We start from the raw sequence: 12,665 nt of genomic DNA, 5'->3' as shown, positions 1-12,665 counted from the left end.
CCTGAACTGTGTCAGCCAGTAAGGGTGGAGTCCCAGCCGGCGACCAGGGTCCACGCTTCCGGGAAACGAGCGAACAGCTGGGCAACTCCCTCTACACCTTGCAATGTCAACTGCAGTGTTACCAAGCGTCTTGCTGCCAAGATGAGACTTTCTAGTCAGCATTGAAGCTAAAGACATTGTAGCAATGTTAGCGCTACTCAAATTCTGTTTTCACACTATGCTCAAAAGAAAGATTTACTTTTGTTTTCTGTCCTCCTCCCAGGCTAACGTCGCGAAGCAACCAGCATCGTGCAGACGCGCCAACATTAGCGCGCTACTTCCCCACTTTTAAACCCCACCTGCCATTAGCTCAGTTCCCATCGCACTGTACAACTTCTGGGACGCCACTCCCCGCCTTCGTTTCTTTAACTGCGTGGTCGCGGCCCGCAGCCTACGTGCTACCGCCTCGCTATCCTCTTTTCAACCATTCTGCAGTCACCAAACCCATTCGGTCCAGGTGCGGCCAAGAACTGGCATTTGACGTTTCTGCTCGTTCTTGGGAGGGAAGCGGCAGTTCAGAAACGTATCAGACGGTTGTCTTCTTCCCATTCTTTCAAATTGCGTTGCACGTTGTCCCCCTCGAGGAAAACTCGCATCGTACTGTCCGAGTCGGCGACTGGCACTTTCAACCCACTTTTCTGCTAGCAAAGCACAGGGCAACGATCGAGAGTGCATGCCACTCCCAGCAAATAAAAATTGAGAGTGAAATTCCTCGCTTGCCTCGGCGGGCACACCAAACTCAATCCAGGCAACGCCCAACCAGGTTCTGCGACAAAAGGCGACCTCCTCCGCTCAACGCCAGATCAAGTCTAGGCCATCGGCACAACGCTCAAAACAGCATCTCCACCATTTTTACCTTTTTGGTCTTTCGTGATACCCGAACGGAAAAATGGCCGACATCACGGATCAGCACGATCAAACCTCGCCCACCGAGCTCGACGAGCCGCATTCGGTCGGTAACGGCAACGCTGGTGTTGGAGAGTCCCGCGGAATCAAGCGCGCCCGCCCTAGTGCGGCCGACGACGATGACGACGACGACGAGAAGGGTGGCCGCGAGCGGCGCAAGATCGAGATCAAGTTCATCAGCGACAAATCGCGCCGCCACATCACCTTCTCCAAGCGCAAGGCCGGCATTATGAAGAAGGTTAGTGGCGAGCCTCGTCCGATCGCTTACATAGCTGCAAGAAATCTCTGGCCGCATCATCACCAATAAGTTTCGCATCAGTGCTTGCAGCATCTTGATCAGAGAATCTCGTTGCTGACCTAGACTTTCTTTGCCAGGCCTACGAACTCTCTGTTTTGACAGGCACTCAAGTCCTGCTTCTCGTCGTATCGGAAACTGGTCTGGTCTACACCTTTACCACGCCGAAGCTGCAACCTCTCGTCACAAAGGCCGAGGGCAAGAATTTGATTCAGGTGCGGCAATGCCCACATCCCCACCACCCCGGACTTCTTGTGCGTTGCATTGTCCGACGCTAAACTGACGTCGGATTTAGGCATGCCTGAACGCTCCCGAACCTCCCGCCGGCGACAACGGCGTGGACGACGCCAATGCCGTCGACTCGCCCGAAGAGCCCGCCAGCGCCCACCTTCCTCCCCAGCAGACTCGGCCCGGGATGCCTCAGGGTCACATGCCTCCTGGCTACATGCCAAGCGTGGGAATGGACCCCCAGCAAGCGCTCGCCTACGGTTACGTGCAACCGCAACGGGGAAGCCAGTACATGCCGCCGTCCGGCCTCCAGCAGCATGCTGGTCACCAATCTTAAAGCGTCACTCCCGCCGACTTCGTATCGTGACTTCAGCTCGTTGCGCCAAAATACCCCAATACTCTAATGCATTTGTGAATCGACATTTTTCAGTCGACGTTTCGGGACGGGTTCGGCATCTTACCGAGGTCCCGTCTGGTCCGGCGTTTTCTTGAGGATGTCTGCTGCTCATTCTATCTCTACATTATCTTCGACCGTCATTCACCGGCTTTTCGCTTACATCTAAGCGGCACCCACATTTCACCATTTTCTGGGAAGGTCGATAGTCGCATGCGGTTCTCGCAGCAAATTTGGTCGGTCGGCGAGGGTTTGCGTTCTCCTGTTTGGGGAGGGGGGATGAACTGGAACGACTGGTCCCTGAAGGTTAGGTTGGAGACCACAGTTACCCGGCTGTCAGCGCTCAATGGTCAGCACTCAGGCCAGGACGGATGCTCCGCCATGATGGCGTCGGCTTTACCCACACTGAGTTCAGGTGGTGTATGTACGTGTCCGGGCTATTCTGCTCGGCGGATGGACGTTGCGTTGGAGCTCTCGAGTTTGTTGTCGCAAGATGACGCCTACGAGCGACGATTGATTCATACGACAGGCCTAACGAGGTGATTATGCGAGAAGCCGGTCCATGAATGAATAATCTTGTTCCTTTGAGCGATTCCCCGTCCTGGCCATCGAAGTGTTCCGTTTGTTGTCGATTCCACTTTGGAGCTGCTTCGGGGTGGGACGCCAGCGCCTCGCTCACTGCTAGAATAACCTGTAACCAAGTTAGTTTGTATGATAACCGTCCTCTGGAGGCTGATATGGATTCGTATTTCTCCGTCTGGGGCTTTTAGTCCTAACCTGCGACAGGTCGGTTGGCCAGTGAAGTGACGCGCCGGATCTGGGCGAAATAATCAGTCGGCGCTTGGGGCAGCCATGGCTTGAGCGCCAGCTCGTCCATTGACGGCATCGGACGGACGGCGTGGGTGGATCGAATCAATCCCAACCATGCGGTGCCATGCCATTGCCATGTGTTTCCGCGCGCCACGATCGGCAGGGCAGACTTCATCAATTGCGCTATGCCATGTGCTCTGTGCTCGTCACTTACACCGATGGAGGTCTTTCCTGATTAGGCGTTGAACTTCCGATTTGGGAATCCGATATCCTCTTGTGAATCTCTTGACTTGTCCCTTCAATTCAAATTTCTCTGGCATTTCCACGATCGCCCGTTCCGGGGAAAGCGAGTTTGGGGTGGTTGCAATAGCTATCTTGGTTCCTTTACTGCTCTCTCTCACTCGACTCCTGAAAAGGACTCCCACGTGGAAGGGGAAGGGGATTCCGCCACCTCACATGAATCTCAACAGCGCGTCGCCATTCGGAGATAATACCAGGGTCCATACGTAAAGGGCAAAATGCCAGTGCACCACTGCCTTTGGAGATGCAGGGAGACTGCATTAGGGGATCAGGTTGTGCGTACTGGCTCCCGGGGGGCACAATGGATCGTGGATCTCAAGTCCCCAACCTCCTCGATCCCTTTCAAGTCTCAAGCTTGGGCTGCGAATTTTCTTTCCGGTTGCCGAGCCGTACGGTTACTGTACATATAACGCTGGATGGAAGCTGAGGACCCAACAACAGGGTAGCGTGCTTTTAGCCTACCGGCCCGTGCCGTTGGTTGGGTATAACTACGTTGCTTTATAATGGGGCGGCCGCTTCGATTCCGGGTTGTCGGGATATAGGGAGCTGAGCTCCTTGAAGACTGCGGTAAGGGGTGATGGAAAGAGGATGCCTTTGCGGTGTACCGTCAGGAGGAGCTCGGGCATGACGACGGCTCTCTCTCAGTTTTAAGTCTGGCTTGTGTGACATCTGAGGTATGCAGTCATGGGTGTTGACGGCTTGAACGTGGCAGCCATTCAGGAATACCTTATGTACCGTCTGAAGTTCTTACGGGAAAGGAAGACCACGGCGATTGGGGATCTTCTAGGTCTTCTCGTGCTAGGTTTATGCATAGCCCAGTGCGTATGTGTGTTTCTGGCGTCCCGAGACAACCGCGCATAGCTGACCACTCTGTCGCCGAGAACAGCATGCTGTGGGCCCGAGTATGCAGGAGCTGCTCAGTAGGTTGTGTCACGGACTTACGTGGATGCTCACTGCGATTCTGCGGGTTTGCCAGCTGAGTGGAGGGTTAGGGACTTTGGAGACACGCATATGCAGCTGGGAAGACCAGCCATCAGTGGTTGAGTATGGAAAAGTGCTGGGTTCGTTGCTTGTTGTTACTCGGCAGGTTATGGTCGAGGGACTGGAAGGGTTCTGTTTCGAGTAACTCGGGGCAGAAGGCCCCATGGTGCTGCTCCAGCCGATGTATCATCGACAGGCCCTTCTTTTACGAGGAGCAGTCGGGAGGAAGAATTTTACATACATTATTTTGGGCCGCACTAGCAGATTGACTGGAGCGGTACGTTCAAGCATGCCCAAAGGTAAACATGGGCTCTTCTCCTTCTCAAACTTGGACCTACAAACACAATTCCTTCGCATCTCACTCAAGCTTCTAACTCCATACGTCTCATAACTCTGCAGTGAAGGGCTTTTTGTTCTCGAAGGCGGAACTTGACAACAATAGCCTCAACTGAATGCTTCTCGTATGTGGAGCATCGGAAGCAGGCATCGTCAAGCACTTCGCAAACACCAGTCTTGGAACCCCCTTCTAGCAGCGTGATACCGCTCGACAATCAAACTTGTACATTTGAGCATTCATCTACTGTAAGCAACGATGGGAACTCGTCTGATGTTCACTGCAGATGCTTACTCAGAACGTCTGAGATCATTACCTACTTTCATGGCCCCCGAAGCCGAGAAGGTCGTCTTCCAATAACAGAGTAGTAGGGCCGAGACAGTGACAAAGACATTGACAGAAGGAGACGCAAAGACAAATATTGGCACTATCATCCATTCAAACGCTTCCATTATCCAGACGTCTGCCTCTCTTGATCCGCAAGACTTTCGAGGACCAGAGCAGCTTCAGAACAACAAGGTCACTTGACGCTGGAGATGACCGACTGGCTGAAGAGCACCTGAAAGGTACTTAAAATTATGTGCGTACATTTGTGGAGGACTATCGTACATGGTCTGCTGGCTTGGCAGTCCAAGCCCGAGGCCTCCGGCGCCGGTTCCGGTGACGCGGCGAAGATGGAGTCCGGGTCCGGATGTGGAAGCGCGGCCGCCGAGCCGGCTTGGCGACGGGCTTGGCATGCGCTGGTTTGAGCAAGTTTCCGGTTTGCTGCGTCTTCCACCACTTAAGAAGTACTGGTACTTTGCCACTGCTTCAACACTAACAGCAGCATCTGCACCGAATTCCGAGAGAAATGGCCACGACGTAAGCAATGAGAAGCAAAGTATGCCTGCATCAAAACATCGGTGTCAAACATAGCGCCTGCCCGCTCCATAATCCAAACCTGGAAGGCAATACAACAGAGCTTGAGCCGGTCTCTGTAACTTCCCACCCGTCATAGCATCTTCGGTCCATGGTTTTTTGGCGTGTGATCCCATTCAATGTTCTGTCAGTGCAGTGAACCTCCCAACCAGTAGGCTCCCAAGGAATGTGCCGCCGAGGACAGACAGGAAGTAACCAACATTCATGGACATGACCGCCAGCATACTGCAAGGGGCAGTCAGCAGCTGTCGCCTTTTTCCGAGTATGGGGAGCAAAGAAGTAAAAAAAAACTCACAGAAGATAACCAACCCCCGCAATAACAGTATCAATGATCGCCCGAACCGGGTCAACACTCAACCTCCACGGCCTCGCATGTGCTGTTGTCTTCCTCCTCACGACCAGCACGTTCTCCTCGACCCCGTTCTCGCTCAGCACCATGGTCGCGTTCTTGGCCAGCGAGTCGCGGCTGAGGTTTTGCGCCAGCGGCGCCTTGCCGTCGACGACGACATAGCGGCGGTCGAGCTCCCTGTCCAGCCAGCGGTGCTCCTGCCACGACTTGAAAGCCAGCAGGCCGCGGAAGAGGGCGGCGAGCACGACGAGGAAGATGCACGTCGCCGCGTACGTGCCCGTGCTGTTGGGCGTCCAAGCGGCCGAGTACAGCGACGTGGCCATGGACGTCTGGAAGACGGCCATCATGGTCGACGAGTGCGACGCGCTGCTGCCGTCGCCCATGTCCATGTCCATGCCGGAGCCTGCGTCTGTGCCATGGCCGTCGTGCCTTGGGTATAGTGGGTAAGAATCCATCTTGGTGCGCGGGCTGCGAGATACTCCTTTTGAAGTGGGCGTTGGGGTAATACTGGGAGACTTGTGAGCGGGAATCGCATCAGTTGTCGTAATGCGCGTTGCACAGAACACCTGTCGGTGTTTCCCAATTCACTCTGGTGACACGATTGCGTTTGCTCGGCAAAAGAGGCTTGAGGCTCAGATGCGTCTTTCAGGTCCCATTCAGCGGCGGTGTTTGGATTTATCTAGATCTCGGTTGTGTCATCTGTGCGATGCTGCAGTTTCGTCTGTTCCAGGGGAGCACGGCGCCAAGAAGTGTTGTTGTGAGATGAAACGATTCTAGACCGGAACATCATAGTACTGGGGACGCCACGATCAAAGTACGTTTCGGCAATGCGAGCGCCCGGTCGCTCACCCATGCCGTTCTGTTTAACGGGATTGTGACAAAAACTTGCTCAACTGCGGCGCGGGATGGGGGGTCAGCCCTGCGTCCCGCATCCCGGGGTGAGCCAGAATTGAGCTCGAACATCCTGAAAAACAATCCCATTGCCGCCTCGACTCGCTTCAAGACAAAGAAATATTGTTACCACCAAGCTCAGTAGCGAGTGAAGCGAAGCACTGGGCGAGTCTTAGTTGCTTTCTGCAACTTATCGAGCATTGTTGTCGAAGCTTGATGGTGGAAGGCAGGAACCATGGAATCAAAGTACGGATCATGTACATCCAGTACGGTGTACCTGTACCTTGATGGCCTGCGCTCATTAACGCTGGCATGACCCACTACCAGGAAGCTACCTTACCTACCGTGTGGGATAACGTTAGCTTAGAGATCCATTGTGCAAAGCCATCCGTGCTGTGAAGAGCGTTGAAGAGGTCCTCATTGAAGCATCATCCGGCGTTGGAAGTGCATGGCCAACTGCTGGCATTCCGGCGTCCCTCATTTCCTGCAGAACAGCCGCGAGTGTTTCTGCGAGTCTGCAGCCTCTGGCGTCATCTTTGCTGTGTGAGCCAAGATTGAAGATCGGTCTCATTATGGAGGTCCGCTGCCTCCTCCCCCTTTTCGAATCTTGCCAAAGGACACTCAGGCAACCTGCAGATCTGCGTCCCCCGAATCAAGCCTCGAGAGCTCTGTTGCAACACCGCGTCGTCGTGCAGGGGGTTGTTGATTTGCGACGGCGAGACCCGCATGTAACTGCATGGGCGTCAAAACCGCACCCACAATCCGCCTCCGCTGCCCCGGACCTGGCTGAGCCTATTTTGACGTCGAATCCGATTCATTGGGCAGCTCACGCTGCCATGGACGCTTTTGTCTCGACTGGTTACCCGCATTTATCTGTCCGTGTCCGTAGCACACGGCCAAAGGAGTCATTCCAAGCCTCTATCGTCATCGATGGCGCTTGTACAATACTTGTATTGTACACACAAGTACTGTGTATGCCTGACCAGACTCCAGTTTGTGGGGGGAAGAAGAACCATGTGTCCTGACGAGGCGTGAAAAGGGACCTGGGAAAGCCCACTACCTTACAGACAGTATCCTGGCCTGGGGCACAACCAGCATTTTGAGCTTCAGGGAGATTCGATCCCTTGTTTCAATTCAGAGAAAGGCAGCCCGGACAAGACATCAGGCGCTGCAGCTCGATGGTCACCCTTGGCAGGCGTCCCGGGTCCGTGAGTTGGTTAGACCAATGGTATTAGAGGAGTGACCTACCGGCCGATCACTTGCCGCAGGTGTATGCCAGCAAGGGCAACTCCCACGCCTATCCCCTGGTCTCACTCTGAGAAAGATGGAGAGCAAACGGACAAGTCCATCACTGCTCGTTGACCGTGGTCCATAATGAGGCAAACAGGTTCCAGCCAAACCGGCTTTCGAAAGAGGATCGAAATTGCACGTCCTTAGGGAGTATTCTTCACTTCTTTTTAGTGTTGTGAGCCAGGACTTGTTTAAGAGAGATGAAACTGGGACGCCCGAGAGAGAGAGAGGAGGAGGTTTATACTTCCGGGAACTGGTTTATTGATGATGCGTGTTCCTTTCTCAGGAAGGGCCGTCCAGAGTGCTCCTTCCACTTCTTCTGCTGCGCGATGAAGATGGTTCAATTCCCCGCACGGTGCTCCTTCCTGCATACCTTCCTGCATAATCCGTACCTACTAGTGTATATGCTCAAAGGTGGCAGGCACGCACGTATGCAAGCATACGCCCATCGTCGGGATCCAAGCCCACTTATCACGTTCCCCCCTGCGAAATGCCACGACGGGCTTGCTGGAGGGGACAGCAGCCCGCCCCTTACTTGATCCGGACGGGCTGAACTGCAAGTCGCTGGCCTTGGGACGACGCCATGGGGCCATGCCCACAAGCACGCCTCCCACGCCGCTTTCCTTCACCACGGAGCAAAAACGCTGTTCGGGGCGCTTCCTCTGCCCCTTGTCAGTCCAGTCATGACCGAAAATCATCGGAGGCGTTCGAGATCTCTGCGCAGCTTTCTGCAGCCAGATGGAGTAGTTGCCGCCCTCCTGGAGGCTGAGTTGGTTGCAGATGAGCGGGCGAGCACCCAACCCAGTGAACTTTGAAGAAGACAGAAGGGTAAGTTCAAATAACCCCAAATTTAGTAAGCTGTTGAATGCGTGACTGTTTCCTTATCGCTTCCCATCAAGCCCATATCTTGTTCGGTCTGCCGTGCCATGGAGAAACGTGCAGTGTCTGTTCCTCTTCTCCCCGTCTTTCCCGTGGTAGCGACAGACAAGCAAAGTCGGTCAAAAAGGGCAGGGGAATGTGACGACGGCGCGGCCGATGGTAGGGCCCTTCCGCCCACCCTCCATGTGGCTCGCTTCTCATCCTCACGGCCTGTGTAACAGTGTTATTGCTGTCGTTGCAGCCCCGGCTGAGGCATTTTAAGGTAACTGGACGTTAGTCATGGTGGAGAGTGTTACGGAGCAGGTTTGGCATCCCAATGTCAACGGACTCTCCTAATGGAACGGTGCCTGCTTGCCTGCCTGCTCTTGCAAGCTGTGCATTAAACCAATCTTGTATTGACTCTCAGCCCGGAGCCAGTTTACCTTAGTTCGCTGTGGATAGAGATGATACTGGCTTGCATCGAGAGAGCCATGTACATATCCTTCGACTTGGCAAACAGGTACACTTGCCTCAACCCATCGGGTTCGCCGAGGACAGAGTTTCGGCCCTGTAGCTTGTTAGCTAATCGCCCCCACCACGAGCACGTACTTCTCGACTTCTCTTCCAGCTCAATGGGACCCTGTCTCGTCGGTCCAAGCGGTCAATTCGACCGACGTGTCCGTGACGACGACCGCAGAGAGGCATATATGCAGAATGCAGAGCCCCGAGAGACAAAACCCGCACATGTGCAATGCAAGCTGCCGAAGCACACACCTTGCACCGGATAAGGTAGGCCATCCTTTACCCATTCGGCCAGTGGATTGACGGATCCGTCCCCATCAAAGCAAGCGGCGATGGGATGAAGGCCCTGCCGAATCTTCCAGTATGGAGTAGACTAGCAGCGAACAAATATGTGGTTGGTGGCATTGTCAAGTGCGGACTTGGGTCGGGTGCAGGGAAAGGGGCATCATATCCCCTTCCAGTGAACATGCCGCCGCGGCTCAATATTCGGGAGAATAAAACCGCTTGATACAAACACCATTCCTTAACGAAGACCCAATATATATGGTGCTATGCTGGCTTCTCCCTTCTCTTCAGCAGCACTAATAAGCATGCTGCCCTTGAAACACCAGGTCCAAGTACACTTTGAGACCCCATCACTATATCTAGTCCCCCAAGACGTAGAACAATATGTGGTCGAGCCCAGGAGAGAGCAAGGAGATGTAAAACCCAGAGAACCCTACCCCAAATCCAAACCAAAACTAACAAGGGTCAAGTGGTATCAAGCGAAACTGGACAACCAGAAAGACCAAACAGACCGGTTACAAAGAAAGTTAAACCAAGCCCTAGATGCCGTCCGCCTTTGTATGGCCCGCATCAATCTCCCTTCATCCTGATCGTGATGTGCCTCCGTAGACACTCAAATATGCTTATCAGATGTCTTTCTCTGTGGCTCGCAAGCTGCGTACCCCGCCAGAAGAAAGAGTCGACGCCGCGACCAAGTCTCCGTGTTCCCGTCTCCCAGACGCCGTGAAATGAAAATGATAAAGATGGCCAAATGCTTCAGGCCAAGGGATATGCGTGGCTCGGTGCCGGTGTTGGCCCCGCCGTGGTCTTATTTGGGCTTCTGCGTGATCGAAGTGGGTTCCGGCCGACAAGCGTCCCTATCTACGGCCCCTCCGTCTTCATTCTGGGACTGCCTTCCGCGTCGCCATCTCTAGGAGGAACACGATCTTTCGAGGACCTTTCGTTGCCACCTGCCATACCGTCAGGAGGTGATGCCCCCCCGCATCCCTTGACGAGTCTATGACGCTAGAGAGAGCCAAATCAGCACATAGAAAAAAAAAATACACAAAGCCATTCTTAGCGTACCTTGAGCGCGTCTTTCCTTGAAAATCTTTTGTCGCAGTCACCACAGCCGAAGGGCTTGACAGCCAGATGTATCCGTTGATGCCGCTTCAGGTCGTGGTTCCTGTTGAAGGCTTGCGGGCACGTATTGCATTTGAACGGGCGCTCGGACTGGGGCGATGGGCCGCCAGGATGAACATAAACGTGGTGCGGATGATGGGGCGGCAAGCCCGGATGATGACTGTAGCTAGAGAGTCCCGACATGCTGCCCACCATGGCCAAGGCGCCACCCGGATGGTGCATGTTGCTCAACACCGGCCCGGGAATCGCGCTATACGAGGCATAGGATGCGATCGATGTCGGTGGATACGCACGGCCGCCCGGGTACTGTAACGGCGGGGCCACTGCCGGAATTGAGGAGGGTCCCCGCGGAATCGAGGGGGACGACGTTGCCGGCGGGGGGTTAGTTGGTGATGGCTGGGTCACGGTCGGGGCATACGCAGTAGTGAATGGGGGTTGTGGCGGCGCCGAACTGTGGGAGTAGTAGTTGGTCGGTGTGGGCGGCGGACGGTAAGAGCTTCCCTCCTGGGCCGCGGCGGACCCTCCTGCCGGTGTGTTCTGCCCTGGTCCTGCCTGGCGCGGCGTATTCGCGGTTGAGTTGCGAAGCATGGGCTGGGTAAGCCCCGATTCCTGGTTTCCCGGACCGTTGAGCGGCGACCCCAGGTTCCCACCTCCGCCTGCCCCGGCTCCGCCAACTCCTACCGGACTCTGGAATCCTTGCTGATCCAGGTACGACTGCGGCGCTGCTATCGTTTCTCCGCTGGGGGCCGATGACGAAGCACGACCGGGGAAGTGCTGGTGGAAAGGAGACGAGCCGGACCCGTACGACTGCGCCGCTCGATGGTACGATGGCTGAGCAAGCGGGCCCGGCGCGGGCGCTCCCGAGTTGGAGTTCGAGTACGTGTAGGCTGAAGGTTGTGATAACCCAGGCGTCGGCCACGAGCCAGTCATGTGGCTCGCAAAGTAGAGCGGATGTCCGCCCGCCTGGGACGTGTGCGGGTAACCGCTGTGAGCGCCGCCGGACGGAGGAAAACCGTCAGACACTGCTCCTGATGGGGCAGTCAGAACACTGGTGATTGGAGCGCCTGCATTTCTGTCGGTGCTTGAGGATGAGGGGGGAGGAGGAATGGAGGAGGATGCAGTCAGAGACGGCAGCCGTGGGGTAACGCCTGTCAACGGTGAAGCCGGCCGGGGCCCAACATGACTGTCTCTGAGAATGGTGGACATGGCTGGAGAAGCATGGCTAGGGTATCGCGTACTTTGTGTGTCTGGGAATGGGAGCGGTCTCTGGGACGCCACGGTCGAAGCTCCCATAGTCCTTTTTCTGGCTGACGAGACACCCACTTGGGCGACGAGGTGAAGGACCGAGGGTAGAGGCGGCGAGCGTACTTGGCGTTGGCGGTTACGAGTCGTCACCGAGGTGCCTCACGAGACCTGCTGGTCACGGCTGCGATGGTGGCGGCGGTGGTTTCGAAAGTGGAAACGCCAACTTGGAGAGGGTTGAACTCGTCGGGCATGGACAGAGAGCCTTCAACCGCTTCTTGGATGTTCACGGCCTGGAGAAAGGCCCAGGTCGAGTGTCATCAGTAGAAGGTGGTTGCATTCGAGGCTTAAGAAGGCTGAAGCCACAACGACGGATGAGCCGCCATTCAACGTCAAAGGGGCGCGCAGCTTTAATGCTTTTTCATCTGTGCCTCCCAACGTCCAGGTGTTTGGGTTCGGTCGCGAACAAGGTGTGGAGTGTCGATCACTGGTCCGAAAGATGATGGTCCCGATTATTGGATGTTGAAGCTGTTCGGGACCGGGACCCTGTCGGTACAGGCTTTCCGGTAGGAGGGGTGTCGAAGGGGGCGTGTGGGAGCCAAAGGAAGAAGCCGATGTGGCTGTTGTTGGTGGTCCTCTCCTTTGTTTCTGGCAAGACAAGGCAGGGCGCCGGTACTTGGGATGTAGAAGTTTGGGGATGCGCCCTCGTGCCTCGTGCCCTTGTACAGGTATATGTCTTTGTGCTCAACAAGGGGGGGTGGGTTTGCCGGGACCGGGCGAGGAAGGCTTTGGCTGCTTTTTGATTCACTGATCAATCCCCAATGAGCCCCGCGACTTAGCGCGGGAGGGCTGAAAGACAAGGTGGGAGGGCTGCGAGATGAGCCAGCCGCCCGCCTTCTTT

General features: G+C 55.3%; 8 protein-coding genes across 8 annotated transcripts; 4 read left to right on the top strand and 4 right to left on the bottom strand.

Moving 5' to 3' along the window:
• Positions 1 to 928: 928 nt before the first annotated feature.
• Positions 929 to 1,805, top strand: N657DRAFT_570233 (SRF-TF-domain-containing protein; the record flags this gene model as incomplete). Its single annotated transcript, XM_062788713.1, has 3 exons — positions 929 to 1,183; positions 1,321 to 1,455; positions 1,536 to 1,805. 3 exons carry the CDS (start codon positions 929 to 931, stop codon positions 1,803 to 1,805), a joined length of 660 nt encoding a protein of 219 aa, XP_062648742.1.
• A 1,714-nt stretch (positions 1,806 to 3,519) lies between these two features.
• On the top strand, positions 3,520 to 4,202 carry N657DRAFT_343018 (uncharacterized protein). Its single transcript, XM_062786910.1, has 2 exons — positions 3,520 to 3,794; positions 3,859 to 4,202. Exons 1-2 carry the CDS (start codon positions 3,657 to 3,659, stop codon positions 4,096 to 4,098), a joined length of 378 nt encoding a protein of 125 aa, XP_062648741.1. The 5' UTR covers positions 3,520 to 3,656; the 3' UTR covers positions 4,099 to 4,202.
• A 331-nt stretch (positions 4,203 to 4,533) lies between these two features.
• N657DRAFT_342960 (uncharacterized protein) lies at positions 4,534 to 4,811 on the bottom strand. The gene has a single exon (XM_062786909.1). The coding sequence runs from the start codon at positions 4,737 to 4,739 to the stop codon at positions 4,578 to 4,580; it is 162 nt and encodes a 53-aa protein (XP_062648740.1). The 5' UTR covers positions 4,740 to 4,811; the 3' UTR covers positions 4,534 to 4,577.
• Positions 4,812 to 4,833: 22 nt separating this feature from the next.
• On the top strand, positions 4,834 to 5,306 carry N657DRAFT_342949 (uncharacterized protein). Its single transcript, XM_062786907.1, has one exon. It carries the CDS (start codon positions 4,897 to 4,899, stop codon positions 5,200 to 5,202), a length of 306 nt encoding a protein of 101 aa, XP_062648739.1. The 5' UTR covers positions 4,834 to 4,896; the 3' UTR covers positions 5,203 to 5,306.
• N657DRAFT_689346 (uncharacterized protein) lies at positions 4,868 to 6,399 on the bottom strand. Its single transcript, XM_062796989.1, has 2 exons — positions 5,501 to 6,399; positions 4,868 to 5,430 (listed from the first exon to the last, which is right to left on the bottom strand). The coding sequence occupies exons 1-2, from the start codon at positions 6,007 to 6,009 to the stop codon at positions 5,322 to 5,324; spliced, it is 618 nt and encodes a 205-aa protein (XP_062648738.1). The 5' UTR covers positions 6,010 to 6,399; the 3' UTR covers positions 4,868 to 5,321.
• A 489-nt stretch (positions 6,400 to 6,888) lies between these two features.
• Positions 6,889 to 7,796, top strand: N657DRAFT_342952 (uncharacterized protein). Its single transcript, XM_062786908.1, has 2 exons — positions 6,889 to 7,417; positions 7,485 to 7,796. Exons 1-2 carry the CDS (start codon positions 7,018 to 7,020, stop codon positions 7,655 to 7,657), a joined length of 573 nt encoding a protein of 190 aa, XP_062648737.1. The 5' UTR covers positions 6,889 to 7,017; the 3' UTR covers positions 7,658 to 7,796.
• Positions 7,794 to 9,391, bottom strand: N657DRAFT_632895 (uncharacterized protein; the record flags this gene model as incomplete). The annotated part of the gene is made up of 6 exons (XM_062791178.1): positions 7,794 to 7,890; positions 8,109 to 8,112; positions 8,271 to 8,544; positions 8,793 to 8,824; positions 9,203 to 9,233; positions 9,368 to 9,391. The coding sequence occupies 6 exons, from the start codon at positions 9,389 to 9,391 to the stop codon at positions 7,794 to 7,796; spliced, it is 462 nt and encodes a 153-aa protein (XP_062648736.1).
• Positions 9,392 to 10,125: 734 nt separating this feature from the next.
• N657DRAFT_342893 (uncharacterized protein) lies at positions 10,126 to 12,228 on the bottom strand. The gene is made up of 2 exons (XM_062786906.1): positions 10,466 to 12,228; positions 10,126 to 10,405 (listed from the first exon to the last, which is right to left on the bottom strand). Exons 1-2 carry the CDS (start codon positions 11,813 to 11,815, stop codon positions 10,262 to 10,264), a joined length of 1,494 nt encoding a protein of 497 aa, XP_062648735.1. The 5' UTR covers positions 11,816 to 12,228; the 3' UTR covers positions 10,126 to 10,261.
• Between the last annotated feature and the right edge of the window lie 437 nt (positions 12,229 to 12,665).

The sequence above is a fragment of the Parathielavia appendiculata genome (assembly GCF_033297405.1).
Source record: "Parathielavia appendiculata strain CBS 731.68 unplaced genomic scaffold N657scaffold_4, whole genome shotgun sequence".
Lineage (NCBI taxonomy): Eukaryota > Fungi > Ascomycota > Sordariomycetes > Sordariales > Chaetomiaceae > Parathielavia > Parathielavia appendiculata.
This window is presented reverse-complemented; position numbering and strand designations above follow the sequence as displayed.

Excerpts from the sequence above, each read along its gene's own strand:
- N657DRAFT_343018 (XM_062786910.1), top strand. The coding sequence starts at position 3,657 with ATGGGTGTTGACGGCTTGAACGTGGCAGCCATTCAGGAATACCTTATG. Across the intron at positions 3,795-3,858 it reads GTTTATGCATAGCCCAGTGC|CATGCTGTGGGCCCGAGTAT; the intron begins GTATGTGTGTTT and ends CGCCGAGAACAG.
- N657DRAFT_342960 (XM_062786909.1), bottom strand. The coding sequence starts at position 4,739 with ATGGAAGCGTTTGAATGGATGATAGTGCCAATATTTGTCTTTGCGTCT.
- N657DRAFT_342949 (XM_062786907.1), top strand. The coding sequence starts at position 4,897 with ATGGTCTGCTGGCTTGGCAGTCCAAGCCCGAGGCCTCCGGCGCCGGTT.
- N657DRAFT_689346 (XM_062796989.1), bottom strand. The coding sequence starts at position 6,009 with ATGGATTCTTACCCACTATACCCAAGGCACGACGGCCATGGCACAGAC. Across the intron at positions 5,431-5,500 it reads GCGGGGGTTGGTTATCTTCT|TATGCTGGCGGTCATGTCCA; the intron begins GTGAGTTTTTTT and ends TGCCCCTTGCAG.
- N657DRAFT_342952 (XM_062786908.1), top strand. The coding sequence starts at position 7,018 with ATGGAGGTCCGCTGCCTCCTCCCCCTTTTCGAATCTTGCCAAAGGACA. Across the intron at positions 7,418-7,484 it reads ATTGTACACACAAGTACTGT|GGACCTGGGAAAGCCCACTA; the intron begins GTATGCCTGACC and ends AGGCGTGAAAAG.
- N657DRAFT_342893 (XM_062786906.1), bottom strand. The coding sequence starts at position 11,815 with ATGGGAGCTTCGACCGTGGCGTCCCAGAGACCGCTCCCATTCCCAGAC. Across the intron at positions 10,406-10,465 it reads CAAGGAAAGACGCGCTCAAG|CGTCATAGACTCGTCAAGGG; the intron begins GTACGCTAAGAA and ends GGCTCTCTCTAG.